Below are 15,138 nucleotides of genomic sequence, written 5' to 3'. Positions count from 1 at the left end.
ATTATATTATATTATATTATATTATATTATATTATATTATATTATATTATATTATATATTATATTATATTATATTATATTATATTATATATTATATATATGTTTTTTTCCAGGTATCAAGATGAAGATCGTGATCTTGAAGCTCAGATGTTGGCTAAAGGCCTCAGATTAATACCAATAAAAAAAGTGTGCTCTAAGTATTCAGTTTAATGTAGGAATTGCACTCTGTATACAGATTCCGCTTTACTTTTTTTATAAATTAAGTCTATTTGAAAAATGTATTATAAAATTGTAGGTATCTTATAAATATGGACAGTCAAATCAAATATTTTATTTTTGCTTCAATGTTTTTCATTATAAATTCAATGCAGATATTCTTCAAACGCATTACATATTCTTTAAGTATTCATAAAATATAGTATTTTACACTAATGATACGCTTAATATGCAGTTAGTGCATAATCAGATCAAGTTATATGAATTTTTTAAGATTAAGATTTGGCTCAATCTTCTCTTATCAAAAAAAAAAAAAAAAAAAAAAAAAAAAAACAAAGAAAAGAAAAGAAAAAAAAAAGAAAGGAAAGAAAGAAAATGTATGTTACAAATAATATATAAGTGCAATGAAATATAAAAAATTCCCATTACAAATATATTTAATACAATTCGACACACTTGAAATTAAAATTTTCAAGCGTTACTTGATGAAAGAAATCATATTATACACAATAATGTACTCAAAAGTGTGTACGTATGGGCATAAACAGAAAGTTCTATAACAGTCTCAGGACATACTTCATAGAAAACGAAGTTTGGTGTATACATAAAATATCTTCGAATAATTCATTATAAAAATATCTTATTCTTTTATTAAAAATGATTGGGATATATTAGTCACAGACATATATTTAATAATTATAAGCAAGTAACAAATAACATATTTTTCAAGAAATATATGAGAAAATTTGTAGCAATTATACAACACAGATTGGTTGTGCTACAATTCGTAAATGTGACGACTTAATAAAATGAATTAATTTCACATGAGCAATATGTATAATAATAAATTAAAATTATATTAACTTTGTGTGTTCAAAGGCCTAATTATAAAAGAATATGAATGACAGATAATTACTTAATTTATAACTTTCAATATTAATTATTTATTTGCAAAATTTATTACACACATGTGTAAAGTAAATATTCTGAAAGAAAAAATAATTTGATAATTATTTTTCAAAAAAATATTTGATATTTATATGAAATCTGTCGAAACACAATGATTAAAGTGCAGCTTCTCTGTGTGTATGAATGCATTGTGTGTGGCGTGTGTGTATTCTGTATTGAATCTAATCGAGAATATAATATTTCTGTTTTCAAATGAAACAACAATATTTGTTTCAATCATGATGTTCTATTTATTCTATAACAAAACATTACTGACATATTACGAATATGATTTTTCTGGTATAGAATATTTCTTAACGTATGTGATCTTATTAAAGGGCTACTTTGAATACATATATCATATAACAATGAATATGAAACAATTTTCAAATCGTGTGAAAAAAGATTTTTCAAGTGTGATTATTATTCGTAAATTAATATTTTGTAAATAATTATATTGACATACATCGAACAAAGTGCTGCCAGTTTTTGTCAATAAATATTACTATAGCTAGATTTTCGGATAATAGTTTAATGAAGACTATTTAAAAGAGTTGACCTTTATTTAAAAGCATGAAACTAAAAAACGGATAATACTATTGTCTTTAATATAGCCATTTAAACACAAGTATCGCCGGATAGTAAAGTATTGATAAATAAAATATCTATATATTGGAAGGTATATTTTAAAGCAAAAAAAAATATTGTGATCATAGTACTTATAATACTCATGTATTGTACATTTTTCATATTATTAAGTAAATTAAATGAAAAGCGCATTGTATATACATAGACTATTATTCGAAAACAAAAGTAACTTTTTATTATAATTACCTAGAAAAGAAAAGAAAATTTTCTTAGTATATTTATCTTGAAAATTTCGAGTTCATGTTGAAAATTATACAGATTTCACTGTATAGAATTTTCATTTATTATTATCATGACAAAAATAAATTGCTACTTTAACATGAAATGCGTAAGTGCTATGAAAGAACAGAATGATTTTTATAATAGTGCAGGTGCTTTATAAACAAAAGTAATGTTTTTAACATTAATTTTAATTAAGTAGAAGTATGTAAACTGAATTTTTGCTTTTGGCAAAAAAAAATTTTATATTCATTTTATTTTTAGTAAAAATGATATAATCAGACATTTATTTTATATAATATCTTATATTTAATTATTATTTCTTTATAAAATCAATTTAAATGTAATTAATTTATCTTATACTATCTTATATTATGTAAAAATCAATTTAGGATGGAAATCTATAGTAATTTTACTAAACAGGTGTGCCTAAAAGATGGAATTGTGAAAAAATTAATTCTAGTAATGAATTAAGATATTTTAATCAGTTTATCTAGAAAGATAACTTTACTGAACTATGGCTCTGTAAAATAAATAAATCTAGTCCTTTATCAGGAATATTTAACAATGAAGTTCTCATAATGTTTTTAAAATACCACAAATATAATGTAGGGTACATTAACTATGATATAACTACATAATGTACAAAAATCAAATATTGCTCTAAATATTGTACTACATTTATTTTTGCTTTACAGTACATCATAGAAATTTATGTATCATAAATTGCATTTTTTTAATTGATAAAAATGAAATAAAATTATTTACATAATACAATTAATATAACACACACGTGCACACACAAGGTACACTCACATATTTTGATTATCTATAATGCAATATATAATATAGATCAATTTAAAAAAACCATCTTGTGCCAGATGAATCTTTTAACTGTATTACCTAAATTATACTAATTTTAATAAATGCTTTGATATTATTGGTAATGTTATCTTCGAACATGGTACTATTCTTTACATATTAATTAAAAATGCAATTGGTTTGTATTTTGAATGCATTCAATTTATATAATTTTTATGTTTTGTCTTGCTACATTTTTGGATTCAAATTTTATATACATATATAATGATTGATGTATCACATTTGTAAGTAGAATATTTTTTATTTATTTATTATGCTTTATTTACTATACATTTTCAGGTTTGCAAAAAAATATTATTTAAAATCGTGATTAATAATAAATGAATTAAGAAAAGTTATGTTCATAGTTAAATTAATTAAATTATAAAATAGCCCTTACATATTGTATATAGGAATTTTTATTAACTTATTATGCGTCGGTATTAACGAAGTCTCATTTTATCGACAGATGACGAATATCTTCCAATTCTCACCATATGGCAGCGTATTGTTCATTAAAAGTTTATCATACATCTTGTTTTCATCTTAGTTAAAAATAGTTTGAGGGCATTATTAGAATTAGAAGTTGGATTTTAATCAGAGAAGAAGTATTTAAATACATTAAAATAGTTCTAAATTATATAAGTATAATAATATACATATTGAGCATAAATGGCTACTCTCGAAGATAAATCTATTTGGGAAGATGGAGAGGTAAAATAAATAAAATTTTTTATTAAAGGTTATGAGTGATTGCATGACAAGCATATCTAAATGTATAAAGAGTATTATGAACTATATAATATTATTTATAATAAACAGAAAACATGATAAATTGAATATAATGTGCAAACTGTATAGTTAATACATGTAATATACTAAATATTTATGATTATCAATAATGGAATCTTTGTTTTAATCTTTATTGTCTATATAGACAAAATTGTATGTGTATATTAAATACTATATGTATTTAATCTTTATTGGAATAAATGTCTATGTATAATTTTATATCTAATTTTCAGGAAATTTTGGGTGAAGATGTACTACGAATGTCTACTGATGAAATAGTATCACGAACTAGGTTATTAGATAATGAAATAAAAATAATGAAAAGTGAAGTTATGCGAATTTCACATGAACTACAAGCACAAAATGATAAAATCAAAGAAAATACAGAAAAGATAAAAGTTAATAAAACATTACCATATTTAGTTTCTAATGTTATTGAATTACTAGATGTAGATCCACAGGATATGGGAGAAGAAGATGGTGCTGTTGTTGATTTAGATGCTCAAAGAAAAGGCAAATGTGCTGTTATAAAAACGTCAACTCGTCAAACATATTTCCTTCCAGTAATAGGCTTGGTAGATGCAGAATCTTTAAAACCTGGAGATTTGGTTGGAGTTAATAAAGATAGTTATCTTGTTCTTGAAACATTACCTGCAGAATATGATGCTCGAGTTAAAGCAATGGAAGTAGATGAAAGACCAACTGAACAATATTCTGATATTGGAGGATTAGATAAACAAATTCAAGAATTGATAGAAGCTGTAGTTTTACCAATGACTCACAAAGAAAAATTTGAAAATCTGGGAATACAACCACCAAAAGGTGTACTCTTATATGGCCCACCGGGAACAGGAAAAACTTTGTTAGCCAGAGCATGTGCAGCACAAACTAAATCAACATTTTTAAAATTAGCTGGACCACAGCTTGTGCAAATGTTTATTGGTGATGGTGCAAAATTGGTTAGAGATGCATTTTCTTTAGCCAAAGAAAAAGCACCAGCAATTATATTTATAGACGAATTGGATGCTATTGGTACAAAGAGATTTGATTCAGAAAAAGCTGGTGATAGGGAAGTACAGCGTACTATGTTGGAACTTCTCAATCAATTAGATGGATTCAGTTCAACAGCTGACATAAAAGTAATAGCTGCCACAAATAGAGTAGACATTTTAGATCCTGCCTTATTGAGGTCAGGACGTTTGGACAGAAAAATCGAATTTCCTCATCCTAATGAAGAAGCTAGAGCACGAATTATGCAAATTCATTCACGTAAAATGAATATGTCTCCAGATGTTAATTTTGAAGAGTTGTCTAGATCAACTGATGATTTTAATGGAGCACAATGTAAAGCTGTGTGTGTTGAAGCAGTATGTAACAGCTTTATATTCTCAGTCTTATATCACTCCATATTATATTATTCATTACAATCCAACGTTTTTTTATTTATAGGGCATGATTGCTTTAAGACGTAATGCAACTGCAGTTACTCATGAAGATTTGATGGAAGCAATTAATGAAGTTCAAGCAAAGAAGAAAGCAAATCTTAATTACTATGCTTAATTCTATTTTATATTCTTATTTATCAACATATTTTGTACAACAAATAGAAAAGGAAGTTGCATATCTTATGTTATTTATAAATGGAAATTGAATTACATGCTTGTGCAATAAGCAAATGCATCTACAATGCACTGAAACATGTACCTAACATAAGAATTAATAAAGGTCTAATTCTTACTTTCTGCAAGATTACATTAAACAATGGAATAACAAATGGAGGAAAGTATTACATTTTTGATATATTTCTAAAAATTGTTTTATTAATATAATAATTTAAAGATATATAAAAACAGAAAAAAAACGTAAGCTTGTTAAGCATTTTATTTATACGATGAATACAAGTATAAATTTAATTGAAAGAATACAGATAAAATAAAATTAAATGATATTGTGACATTCAAAAAATATGAGAAACAGATTTTCTCAGAATCAACAACTATCATTTTTCACATTAATATTGTTATTCTTAAATTATATAATATTGATTACTTTTAAAGAAACAAATAGTAAAAAAGTTATTTTTTTTATATTGTATCATATCATATCATATCATATATATATATATATATATATATATATATATATATATATATATATATGTTCGTGTTTATTTTCACCGTCTTCTATGACTCCTTTTTCTAATTCTGAAAACAGACATAAGCATGTAAAATACAAATAACATAAATGAAATGCATATAATAACAAATAAATTTATGTAAAAAGATATAACTTACTTTTTGGGTCCTTTAACAAAACACCAATCGACAGAAATTGGTTGACCTAAAATATCTGTACCATTTAATGCCTCTTTTGCGGCTTGTGCTTCCTTGAATGTTTCATATTCTACTAAAGCATAACCTTTCAAAAAGCCTGTTCTTCTGTCTAAATTTAAATGTAGATTTTTTATTTGTCCAAATTCAGAAAATTTATCTTGTATATCGTCTTCTTGAGCTTCTTCATGCACCGAATTAATGAACAAAATCCATCCTTCCACAGCTAGAAATTAAAAATTTTTTTTGTGCTATATATAAAAATCATAAATTCAACCATAAATAGCTTGAATTACATCTTTGTGGGCCAGGTTCATCATCATCTTCTTCTACAACGTGCATAGATTCATAATGTCCCACATCATCTCGTGTTGATACCAGTTCAGCTCCATGTCCTCTTCCTTTTCTTCTCTTTGCCTTTTCCTTTAATCGAGCAATTCCTTCTGTAAAATATAAACGTTATTATTGAAAAACAATTTTATTATAATTTTTTTATTTTATATTATTTATTTACCATAATATACTTGTACTTACAATCAATTATTACTCTAATAATTATATTCGCTTTTTTTAAATAGGAAAAACAATTAAAAATAGTATTTGAAAAGATAAAATATTTGAAGATAATAAATATAGGTTAAGTGTTTTGGCGGTTTTTTCTTTTTCACATAAATAGATAAATATATCATAATATAACTTACGATCTCCTTCATCATCAACTTCGAAATCTTCTGCATTATCAATATCTAAAACATCCACCATTTTGAAGAATGATTGTAATAATAACTTACTTTAACCACGCAAACCGCTTAACGAGCACTTCGAATAAATTTACCAAGAGAAGTAAGCTTAAACTGAGAAATAAAACCAACTAAAACCTTTTTATTATACTTTCTATTCGCAGGTGCGCTACCGTCGTTTTTCTTGTACTGTCCAAAGCATCCTTTAGATTTGTATATATACGGTCATGTGCATCGATTTATTTTAATTTATTAAATTTGCTAGGAAGAATTAAATAAAGGATAAATAAATTTTTGTTAAATGAAATAATACATAAATAATTATTAATAATGTAATTATTTTTTAATATAATCGAATACCAAAAATTCAGGGCTGTACTTACAGAAACCTAAGGGACCATCATAATTTTATAAAACAACCGCTAGATAGCGTAAAAGGTTAACGATACTAGCGCTACTATGACTAAAGATAATCAAAAATCTTTTTTCAAGATAGATTCCGGTCGTATTCAAATTAAACATTTGATTGATTTCATGTTCTTTCAATATATTATATAATAATATAAAATATATAATGTTTTTAAATTTTAGGTTTATTATACTCTTTTTATAGAAATACGATTTCTTACTATACAAAAAAAAGATTACACACTTATTTCGTCATACAAAAGATGTGAAAGAAATAAAATGGTTAAATGTGTATGTATTCACGTAGTTCCACACATTTACTATTTTACACACACATATTTTTATTTTCTATTATAATATTACAATATTTATTATTTGTTAAGTCTCATTTTTAATTCCATGTTCCTGTTTTATTGGAGATTTTTTAGTATTCGTGATTTTTCGAACAAATAAAATGTAATACAAAACGTTTTAATAATAATCAATCTCATTAGGAAAAAAATAAAAGGAACTGAAAAGCGCAAATTTGAAATATAAAAAAAGAAATCGATAGATAAAAAGAGAAGAAAAAGATAATCTGAATATCCGATCTTGACATTGAAGCTGTTGCATTCCGCTATAAATACTATTCTCTAACCATAAAAAAAAGCTGTGGAGGTCATTATCCCTTATCGTATACTGAGAATTAATATTATCGACCCTGAGAAAAAGTAACGCGCTGAATATCACGCGGTTGATTTTACGACAGTTCCTATGGAAACAGGGAACGATCGAATTGTGCCCATGTAAGTTGACTCGATGGTATGCGAGCACAAAGTATATATAAATCAATGGCAAGTAAACCCAGTTCAGTCTTACGAGGCTACCGCAGTCACAAATATTGACACGACCTGTGATGAACTCACGAGACGACGTTAATGTCGTCCATCCTCAGTTCTCTCCGGAAGTTACCTGTCTGCTATTGCTACCAAACTACATACTCTGCTTTTATCTTCGTAGGAACATACCTTAGGTAGGATATATTTCCAATTATCCAAATCTCTCTAGGAGTTTGGATGATATTAGGAAATTTTTCATCATTTTTCGCTCCATTCATATCATCATTTCATCAAACGCGCGCGCTTCTTCTTCGATGTCAATCGTGAAATCGATGTTACGCATCGATGATGAACGCGAGGACGACTTTGGTAGAACAGAAGAGGATTCAGTGGGCGAAGGAAAAAGGTATGTCTATCCTTGACTATCAGGGAGGATCAATCTAAGGAAAGATTGATTACGCATTTTTTAATTGGTTTTATTATAATTATTAATTACTTATAATTTTTTTTACAATTAATGATAATTTCCATTTTATGATCCAAAGAGATCGAAACGAATTAATTCGTAAAGTTGGGAACTATCTATATTCGATGCACTGAAAAAATGTTTTTGTGATATAACACTTTAATAGTTTTGTTAAAATATTTCATTACTAATTAATGTAAACTTATGTTTGTTTCACTTACACTTATCTTTGTGTTTATATATTGTAGAAGAAATGGCACGTCTTGGTGGAAATTGGGGTACGCTGAAGCACAATGATACTATCTGCACAACTGTTCGGTAAATATTAAATAATTGAATTATAATTGATCGCGTATATTAATGAAATAGCAAGTTAAATAATTTATCAAAATACTTAATACAGCACATATGCAACTGGCTCAAGATTGTCTTTAATCGATTCAAAAGACAAACAGATATCATCGCAACCCTTTCGTGCAACTAGTCATTACGGAAATAATGTGAACTTAAAAGCCTTATCAACGGATTGTACCGGAAACGTTACTACGAATTTGAAAAGTTTCGATTACTCCAGTGGTAGTTTAATTAATCTTAATGATCACAGAGAAATATCACGTATTCGACGCAGAAGTCCTAGTTTGCCACCAATTTATAATAAAGATCAGCAACAATATTTATATCAGGTCAGTATTTTGAAATGTTATTGATTTTATACTTAGTGTTTACATACATAATAATTTATGAAGATAATGTCAATCAAGAATAACGATCATTAAATTTGTACGAGCGTATTTTAGGGAAACTGTTTTCTCGTTTATTATTACTGTTTTTAAACCGTTAAGGGTTGAATTCTTGTCGATTGATCGTCGAGCACTAAAAGTCTGTTTTTGGTGTGGAGAAACTCGCAATTGTTAATAACAATCTTAGTTTAGGAAGAATAAGTCATTTTAGATGGAAGTGACCAAGAAAAAATCAAATAAGCCAAAAGGTGGATATATTACAGAATAGTTTAGGTTTTTTAAAGATGTATTCATGCATATTATTTATGATATAAATACAAACCCGCAGAAGTTGTAAAAATAGTTATTATGAAATTAACGATGATGACATAGATTTAAAAGAAATGTGTTTGATCTATTTGCTTAATTGATATATACTACCTATAGATAGTCACTTAAAAATCCTTGAGTTACCTACGCGATATTCTCAGAACGATATAATACGTCCTAATTAATTCTAAGAAATAAAAAATTTCCTAAGTTTTAAGAAATACATTTTTAAATCAATATAACATGACGAATCCAATTATTAAATAATAAAAGTCTTATTTCAAGTAAAAAGTTTATAAACGATTTACATATAAACGATTACTTTTAATATTTTAAAGAAATATAAATTATTGAGTCTAAGGGGTAACTATCTAGTCTATACACTTCCATGTAAAGTCAGGACACAAAATTGTCAGATGTATCACTTAAGAGACAAATTGAATTTATAACCATTACATCCTACTGGGTCAATAACTACGAAACACGATCGTTACGTCTTTACGAAGTAAAAGTAAAAGTAAGGCACTCTGGCAAATCGATCCTTATCGTATAATTAAGGTTCGCCGACCCGAATAATGTCATGATATATTCTAACTTTACGGAACTCCCTTTTATTTTTGTTTGCTCGTTCTCTTCATTTTTTTACATGACTATAACAAATTTAATATTTGATTGATATTATTCAAGGAAATATAAAAGAATATTTTTAAAGTAGATTTTAATAAAATGTCTTACATGTTTTACGCATTAAAATATTCAAATGTTATCGATGTAACAAATCATATGTATTAGTACAAGTTGGAGAATCCTCGACAAGCTATATGTTCTTGTCACAAACTGATACGTTAGATGTATGATAGATTTATTTGGATGCCACATTACAATATCCATAAAAAGCACAATGGACGAAGCCGTCCGTCACGCAATATCCGTTTTCCTGTTACACGCGATTGTGGTTGATATTTTGTATAATCGATACATGTGAATTTGCAAGATTATAAATCATATGAAAATCACTTTGCTAGATAAGTTTAAGTAAATCACGCGAAAGAGTTAATCATTTTTCATGTCTATAAAATATTAAAGGTACAACATTTTCATTTGTTCTTGTAGGAACAACGACGTGACTTCGACGGCAAGGAGTCCCATTACCACCAGTTTCATAAGCCACAAAAACAGTCGCAACAGCAGGATCGATCGAATGATCGTCACGAAAACCAGAACGAATCGTTACACCATTACGGTTTGTTAGGCGAAGAACGCGAGGGTGAAACTTCGGGGTACGCTAGCGATTCCATCGATGTACCATTGCCGGAATCTCGGCGTAAGAAAGATTGATTTTTAATATATAAACAATATATTAAATTATTTTTATTTACTTCGATATTATTATTGTTTCTATCTGTTAAGGACTCATACCAGGATGTAAAGATTCTGAAACGGACACAATGGAAAGAACTTGGCAAAATCCTTATTACACTACACCAGATAACTCATTACCATCATCAAGGAGGCTTTTGGATGGAAGAGCTGGAGAATTAATAAATAGACCTAGATGGGGTAGCATTTGGGGACAAGATAGTGTAAAAGGAGATCCGCCACCGCCACCATCTTGGCTTTCGAGATTAGATCAGTCGAGTCAAGTAATAGATATTATAAGAATTTTCTCATCAATTAGTTTTCTTTTTTCTTTTATTATATATATAATATAACTACTTTTTTATTATTAGGTATTAGTAATTAATCACGATAGTGCAAGCAGTCCAGATAGTTCAACTACTGGATCAACCGGTTCCGAGACTACTAAAACTTATCTTCGTGGTCAAAACATACCAGTTGATGCAAACATTCTACAAGAACGAGAAGTCAGGAGACAGAAAGCTCTTGAACTTCAAAATGCTATAAAACAGCAACTCGAGGAAAAAGATAGACAAAGAAAGGAAGAAAAAGCAAGAAGATTAAGGGAGGAACAATTGGAAGAAGAAAGAATTAAGCGAGAAAGGGATAAGGAAAAAGAAAGGTATTATAATAAATATATTAATTATTATTATTATCATTATTTTGTTATATTTTGCGAAAAGTGTATATCGTATTTTGGAAGATTCGAAGAGGAACAAAGAAAATTAAAAGAAAAGGAAGAGGCGAAATTAAAGAAGGCTGAAGCAATGCGCGAAATTCTTCAAGCGGCAGAGAATTCAGCAAAAGAAGAAAAAAAGAATCGTCGGAAACGTATCGAAATGGAAGAAACGATGCTAAATCCTTCATCCAAAGATTACGAGTTTAAAACGAAACAATATACAGTAAAAAATTGCACAGATGATAAGTCTCAAGAACATTTGGATAATTGTTGTAATGAATCGCAAATTTCAAAAGATGCAAAAGAAATTAGTGAGAAAAAAATTAATCATGAAAAAGAGAAAATCGTTCATATGGAGAAATCGAAAGGTACCATGGAAGAAATAAATTCTGTGCAAGTTCCAATTAGTAAGGACGTGGCGATCGTTTTAAGTGGAAGATTGGAAGACTCGGAGTTACTTAAAAAAGCTAATCTGCAATTAGTAAATTTGGTTGTTACTCCAAGTCCGAGAAAATCGGAAAATGAATCAGTATTATCTTTGGGATTAGATGTTCTAATGAAGAATCTAGGAAGCCCAATTCTGGCTAAAAGTTCTTCGAAAATCTCACCAACGATTACTGAAAATCGACTACTCACACCCAGCAAATACAGAATGACTTCTGGTCGAGATTTTGGTACGCAGACCGATATCGAAAGTGATCTTCAAGATATTCGTGAGAAGATTCAAGAATCATCGACAAAGGATGGATCGATTAAGGAACGGAAGGAGACAACCAATGCAAACAGAAGAGACGTAGAAAAGTGAGTCGATCCAAGTTCGACATCGCGAAACGCTTCAACAGTAAATTCATGGAAGCTATTCTTCTATAATGCATAATACCAAGGCGGTAACTACTATTCTTATTTTCTTTCAAGACGATCATTTTTTGTGAAATATTACGGAATTACCGAAAGAAACAAAAGTAACCATCTATATCTTTTTTTTTCTACGCGTTACTACGTATGTGTCTGTGAAAATCTATTTTAATAGTATATTAATTTACATCTTGTTATCGAATAATACATTAATTTACATCATGTTATCGAAAGGTCAACGAATGTATATCAAGCAGAAGAACTTCCGACCAAAACATTTGCAAGGTCTAAATCTCAGCCCCGACCAAGTATCGAGTCGAGGCCACGTTGGAATGCCAACAGGTACAAGGCAAATCAGAGCATTTAATTACTCAACTAACGATTACAAAAGATCTATATAGAAACAAATGTATGATCAATTTTGATTTACAGACCAGGTACGCGATATAGAACGCAAAGTGAAAAAGATCCGCATTATCAGAGACGATTGCGTTTGAGAAAACATCAAGTTGAATCTAGTGATGAAGGATCGAGGTATAAAAATTGTTTTTCTCTAATTCATAGATAATATTTGTACTTTTCTATATTTCTATTAAATTAATTCTAAATCTTTATATAGATCACCATCTCTCGATCGAAGGAAACCGATAAATGCAAAAATAAAAATGCGAAATTCAATTAGAAGGAAACTAAAGGTGGATAGTTACAACGCCGATTTATCAATAGACAGTCTTAATTCTATTGTACCACTGCGTATTGATCGAAATGGAAAAATTAATATTGAAACTAGCCCAAACGATAGAAATCATAAACATTTACTCGATATTAATCATATGAATGAAATCAAAGAAAAGCCAGAAAATAAGCAGTCTAATATTTGGTGCGGACGTGAAATTTTGGAGAAATTAAATTCTTTAAGAAATGTATATTGAAAATATAATGCGTTTGTGTTTTTTAAAAATACTGTTATTTAAGAATTTATAATTTTTCAGGGTCTTTTGATGAAACAAATAGAATGGGATCCCGATAGAAGTTTGGTATCACCAACTACATCGGAAATCTTTTAATATAATCAAAATCATGGGCATATTAAAACATTCTTTTGTTTGTTTCCTTTCTTTTTTCGTAGAGGGCGATTGTGTAGATTATAAAGAATATGAGATAGTAAGATATAAAATGAAAATAGAAATGAAGATATAAAGATATGAGGCATTCTTTTCGCGTTACAGATATTAAATTATAATGGCGTTCGAGTTAGATGATCTTTTAAAGGACGATAAAAAAGATGCTAATTTAATACCGGACTTAAGTAAAGCGACATGTAACTCTCAAGAGGAATTCAGACAATTGTTGGAACATTGTCCAGAATTTAAGATCAAATCAGAAAAGGTTTGTTTATAATATTCAAAGTTAATCGTAATTATTTATCTATAAATCCTATTATTCTTATAAAAATATATGCACCTGATATTTGATAAAATATATCGAATATAATAATATGATTTCACTTTTTTGTTCATTATTACTATGATTTGTATTGTTACACTAAGGTAAAAAAAGAAGATACCAAAGTACGTGATAAGGAATTTTCTTGGAAAGCAACCAAAAAAGAATTGAAAGCTATTGAAAGAGAATGGACATATGGAGATCCTATACCGCCCGATATGAAAAATTTAAATCTTTACGAATTACAACAAGTTGCTATCGATTGGAGAATGCTTACGCCGATTAGACCGAAACTTCGCCAAGATGAAGAGTTATTTTCAAGATTGGTAATCCTTTATGTATTAACTATCATGAAACTGTAGTATGAATCTATGAAACTGAAATCGTTTATTAGATAAAGTATGATTGTTATTTGCAGGTAGAAATGGGCAAGTTAGAAGCAAAAACTCGCATAAAAGAACGACGTTCCTTTATAAGTCCAATAAGACGTAATAAAAATCGAGCTGGGATTATTGAAAGTAGCGTTAAAATTTGCGGGAAATGTGGCGAAGAATATTGTTTTGGTGAAACCTGCGGCGATATTTTGTATGACTCGTACGTTCGAATCACTGTTCTGACTCAACAATCTAAGACGAAGATCTCTGCCGATACAGAAGCCATTATCGCTAACATGAATTGTCCTAAAAAGCAGAAAAGGAAAAAACTTAAAACGAAAAGTAAAACACCCAGAAAAAGTGTATGTTTGTTGATTCACCATAAAACAAGAAAGCTTACAAGTAAAAGCATGGAAAGTAAAAATAATAATAGGCGCGAGAGTGATATCGAAAAATCTGTAAAACCCATAAGACAATTTAAAAGGAAATGCACTAAATATCGGAAAAAAAGTCAATCGAACAAATGATTGACATTATAAAGACAACAAATAATTTCCCATATAAAAGTTCTTCCAAGCTTTTCCTTGTCATATTTTTTTTTATACATTTGTTCAAGTTCATTAAAAAAATTAACAGAAATATAATTAAATCATAAAAATAGATTTAATATATACTTCTAACGATAGTAGTTAAATATGAAAACTTTATAAAAGTATACAGTAATATAAATCGTACATTTAGTAAAAACTATATACGATCATAAAAAGTTCATAAGCCCCATATGTACATACATTTCCACATTTAATGCTATTCATGTGCTAATATTATATTTAATATATGTATAATAACGTTTATAATTACTTCAAACTTTTGTTTAGAAACAAATAATAAA

At 28.1% G+C, this 15,138-nt stretch overlaps 5 protein-coding genes across 15 annotated transcripts in view; 4 read left to right on the top strand and 1 right to left on the bottom strand.

Annotated features, from left to right (window-relative positions):
- Mical (Molecule interacting with CasL) overlaps positions 1 to 2,916 on the top strand; it is a 29,998-nt gene extending 27,082 nt beyond the window's left edge. For 6 of the 8 annotated variants that reach the window (XM_085659883.1, XM_085659882.1, XM_035873420.2 and 3 more), the window contains one exon: positions 113 to 2,916. In XM_085659883.1, the coding sequence (XP_085516009.1) occupies positions 113 to 209 (97 nt within the window). In that variant the 3' untranslated portion in view covers positions 210 to 2,916. The remainder of the gene's footprint in view (positions 1 to 112) is intronic. The other 2 variants (XM_085659888.1, XM_085659887.1) reach the window with 1 other exon arrangement.
- A 503-nt stretch (positions 2,917 to 3,419) lies between these two features.
- Rpt5 (26S proteasome regulatory subunit Rpt5) lies at positions 3,420 to 5,420 on the top strand. Its single transcript, XM_035873430.2, has 3 exons — positions 3,420 to 3,605; positions 3,917 to 5,050; positions 5,133 to 5,420. The coding sequence occupies exons 1-3, from the start codon at positions 3,564 to 3,566 to the stop codon at positions 5,241 to 5,243; spliced, it is 1,287 nt and encodes a 428-aa protein (XP_035729323.1). The 5' UTR covers positions 3,420 to 3,563; the 3' UTR covers positions 5,244 to 5,420.
- A 343-nt stretch (positions 5,421 to 5,763) lies between these two features.
- Positions 5,764 to 6,893, bottom strand: tsu (40S ribosomal protein S12 homolog tsunagi). Its single transcript, XM_035873438.2, has 4 exons — positions 6,715 to 6,893; positions 6,310 to 6,456; positions 5,978 to 6,239; positions 5,764 to 5,887 (listed from the first exon to the last, which is right to left on the bottom strand). The coding sequence occupies exons 1-4, from the start codon at positions 6,773 to 6,775 to the stop codon at positions 5,857 to 5,859; spliced, it is 501 nt and encodes a 166-aa protein (XP_035729331.1). The 5' UTR covers positions 6,776 to 6,893; the 3' UTR covers positions 5,764 to 5,856.
- Positions 6,894 to 8,035: 1,142 nt separating this feature from the next.
- On the top strand, positions 8,036 to 13,668 carry LOC118444791 (uncharacterized). 3 transcript variants are annotated; one of them, XM_085659592.1, is made up of 12 exons: positions 8,036 to 8,173; positions 8,358 to 8,385; positions 8,694 to 8,763; positions 8,849 to 9,128; positions 10,608 to 10,818; positions 10,905 to 11,137; positions 11,225 to 11,514; positions 11,596 to 12,372; positions 12,661 to 12,768; positions 12,859 to 12,960; positions 13,046 to 13,349; positions 13,419 to 13,668. In XM_085659592.1, the coding sequence occupies exons 3-12, from the start codon at positions 8,699 to 8,701 to the stop codon at positions 13,491 to 13,493; spliced, it is 2,445 nt and encodes an 814-aa protein (XP_085515718.1). In that variant the 5' UTR covers positions 8,036 to 8,173; positions 8,358 to 8,385; positions 8,694 to 8,698; the 3' UTR covers positions 13,494 to 13,668. The 3 variants fall into 3 exon arrangements, with proteins under 3 accessions (XP_085515718.1, XP_085515719.1, XP_085515717.1); XM_085659593.1 differs by lacking the exon at positions 8,358 to 8,385 and having other exon boundaries at positions 8,038 to 8,173; XM_085659591.1 differs by having other exon boundaries at positions 8,168 to 8,385.
- LOC118444798 (uncharacterized) lies at positions 8,056 to 15,017 on the top strand. 2 transcript variants are annotated; one of them, XM_085659595.1, is made up of 4 exons: positions 8,056 to 8,173; positions 13,656 to 13,815; positions 13,977 to 14,198; positions 14,291 to 15,017. In XM_085659595.1, exons 2-4 carry the CDS (start codon positions 13,669 to 13,671, stop codon positions 14,771 to 14,773), a joined length of 852 nt encoding a protein of 283 aa, XP_085515721.1. In that variant the 5' UTR covers positions 8,056 to 8,173; positions 13,656 to 13,668; the 3' UTR covers positions 14,774 to 15,017. The 2 variants fall into 2 exon arrangements, with proteins under 2 accessions (XP_085515721.1, XP_085515722.1); XM_085659596.1 differs by lacking the exon at positions 8,056 to 8,173 and adding an exon at positions 13,459 to 13,590.
- The last annotated feature ends 121 nt before the right edge of the window (positions 15,018 to 15,138 follow it).

The sequence above is a fragment of the Vespa mandarinia genome, chromosome 10 (assembly GCF_050613455.1).
Source record: "Vespa mandarinia isolate Hongniang chromosome 10, ASM5061345v1, whole genome shotgun sequence".
NCBI classification, from domain to species: Eukaryota; Metazoa; Arthropoda; class Insecta; order Hymenoptera; family Vespidae; genus Vespa; species Vespa mandarinia.
This window is presented reverse-complemented; position numbering and strand designations above follow the sequence as displayed.

Bases quoted from the DNA above. Each gene is read 5' to 3' on its own strand.
- Rpt5 (XM_035873430.2), top strand. From the start codon at position 3,564: ATGGCTACTCTCGAAGATAAATCTATTTGGGAAGATGGAGAG. The intron at 3,606-3,916 runs GTAAAATAAATA...TCTAATTTTCAG, and splicing joins CTATTTGGGAAGATGGAGAG to GAAATTTTGGGTGAAGATGT. The intron at 5,051-5,132 runs GTATGTAACAGC...TTTTATTTATAG, and splicing joins AAGCTGTGTGTGTTGAAGCA to GGCATGATTGCTTTAAGACG.
- tsu (XM_035873438.2), bottom strand. From the start codon at position 6,775: ATGGTGGATGTTTTAGATATTGATAATGCAGAAGATTTCGAAGTTGAT. The intron at 6,457-6,714 runs GTAAGTTATATT...TATATTTTACAG, and splicing joins AGTTGATGATGAAGGAGATC to AAGGAATTGCTCGATTAAAG. The intron at 6,240-6,309 runs GTAATTCAAGCT...TTTAATTTCTAG, and splicing joins TGAACCTGGCCCACAAAGAT to CTGTGGAAGGATGGATTTTG.
- LOC118444791 (XM_085659591.1), top strand. From the start codon at position 8,325: ATGATGAACGCGAGGACGACTTTGGTAGAACAGAAGAGGATTCAGTGG. The intron at 9,129-10,607 runs GTCAGTATTTTG...TTGTTCTTGTAG, and splicing joins AGCAACAATATTTATATCAG to GAACAACGACGTGACTTCGA. The intron at 12,769-12,858 runs GTACAAGGCAAA...TTTGATTTACAG, and splicing joins CCACGTTGGAATGCCAACAG to ACCAGGTACGCGATATAGAA.
- LOC118444798 (XM_085659595.1), top strand. From the start codon at position 13,669: ATGGCGTTCGAGTTAGATGATCTTTTAAAGGACGATAAAAAAGATGCT. The intron at 13,816-13,976 runs GTTTGTTTATAA...TGTTACACTAAG, and splicing joins TTAAGATCAAATCAGAAAAG to GTAAAAAAAGAAGATACCAA. The intron at 14,199-14,290 runs GTAATCCTTTAT...TGTTATTTGCAG, and splicing joins AAGAGTTATTTTCAAGATTG to GTAGAAATGGGCAAGTTAGA.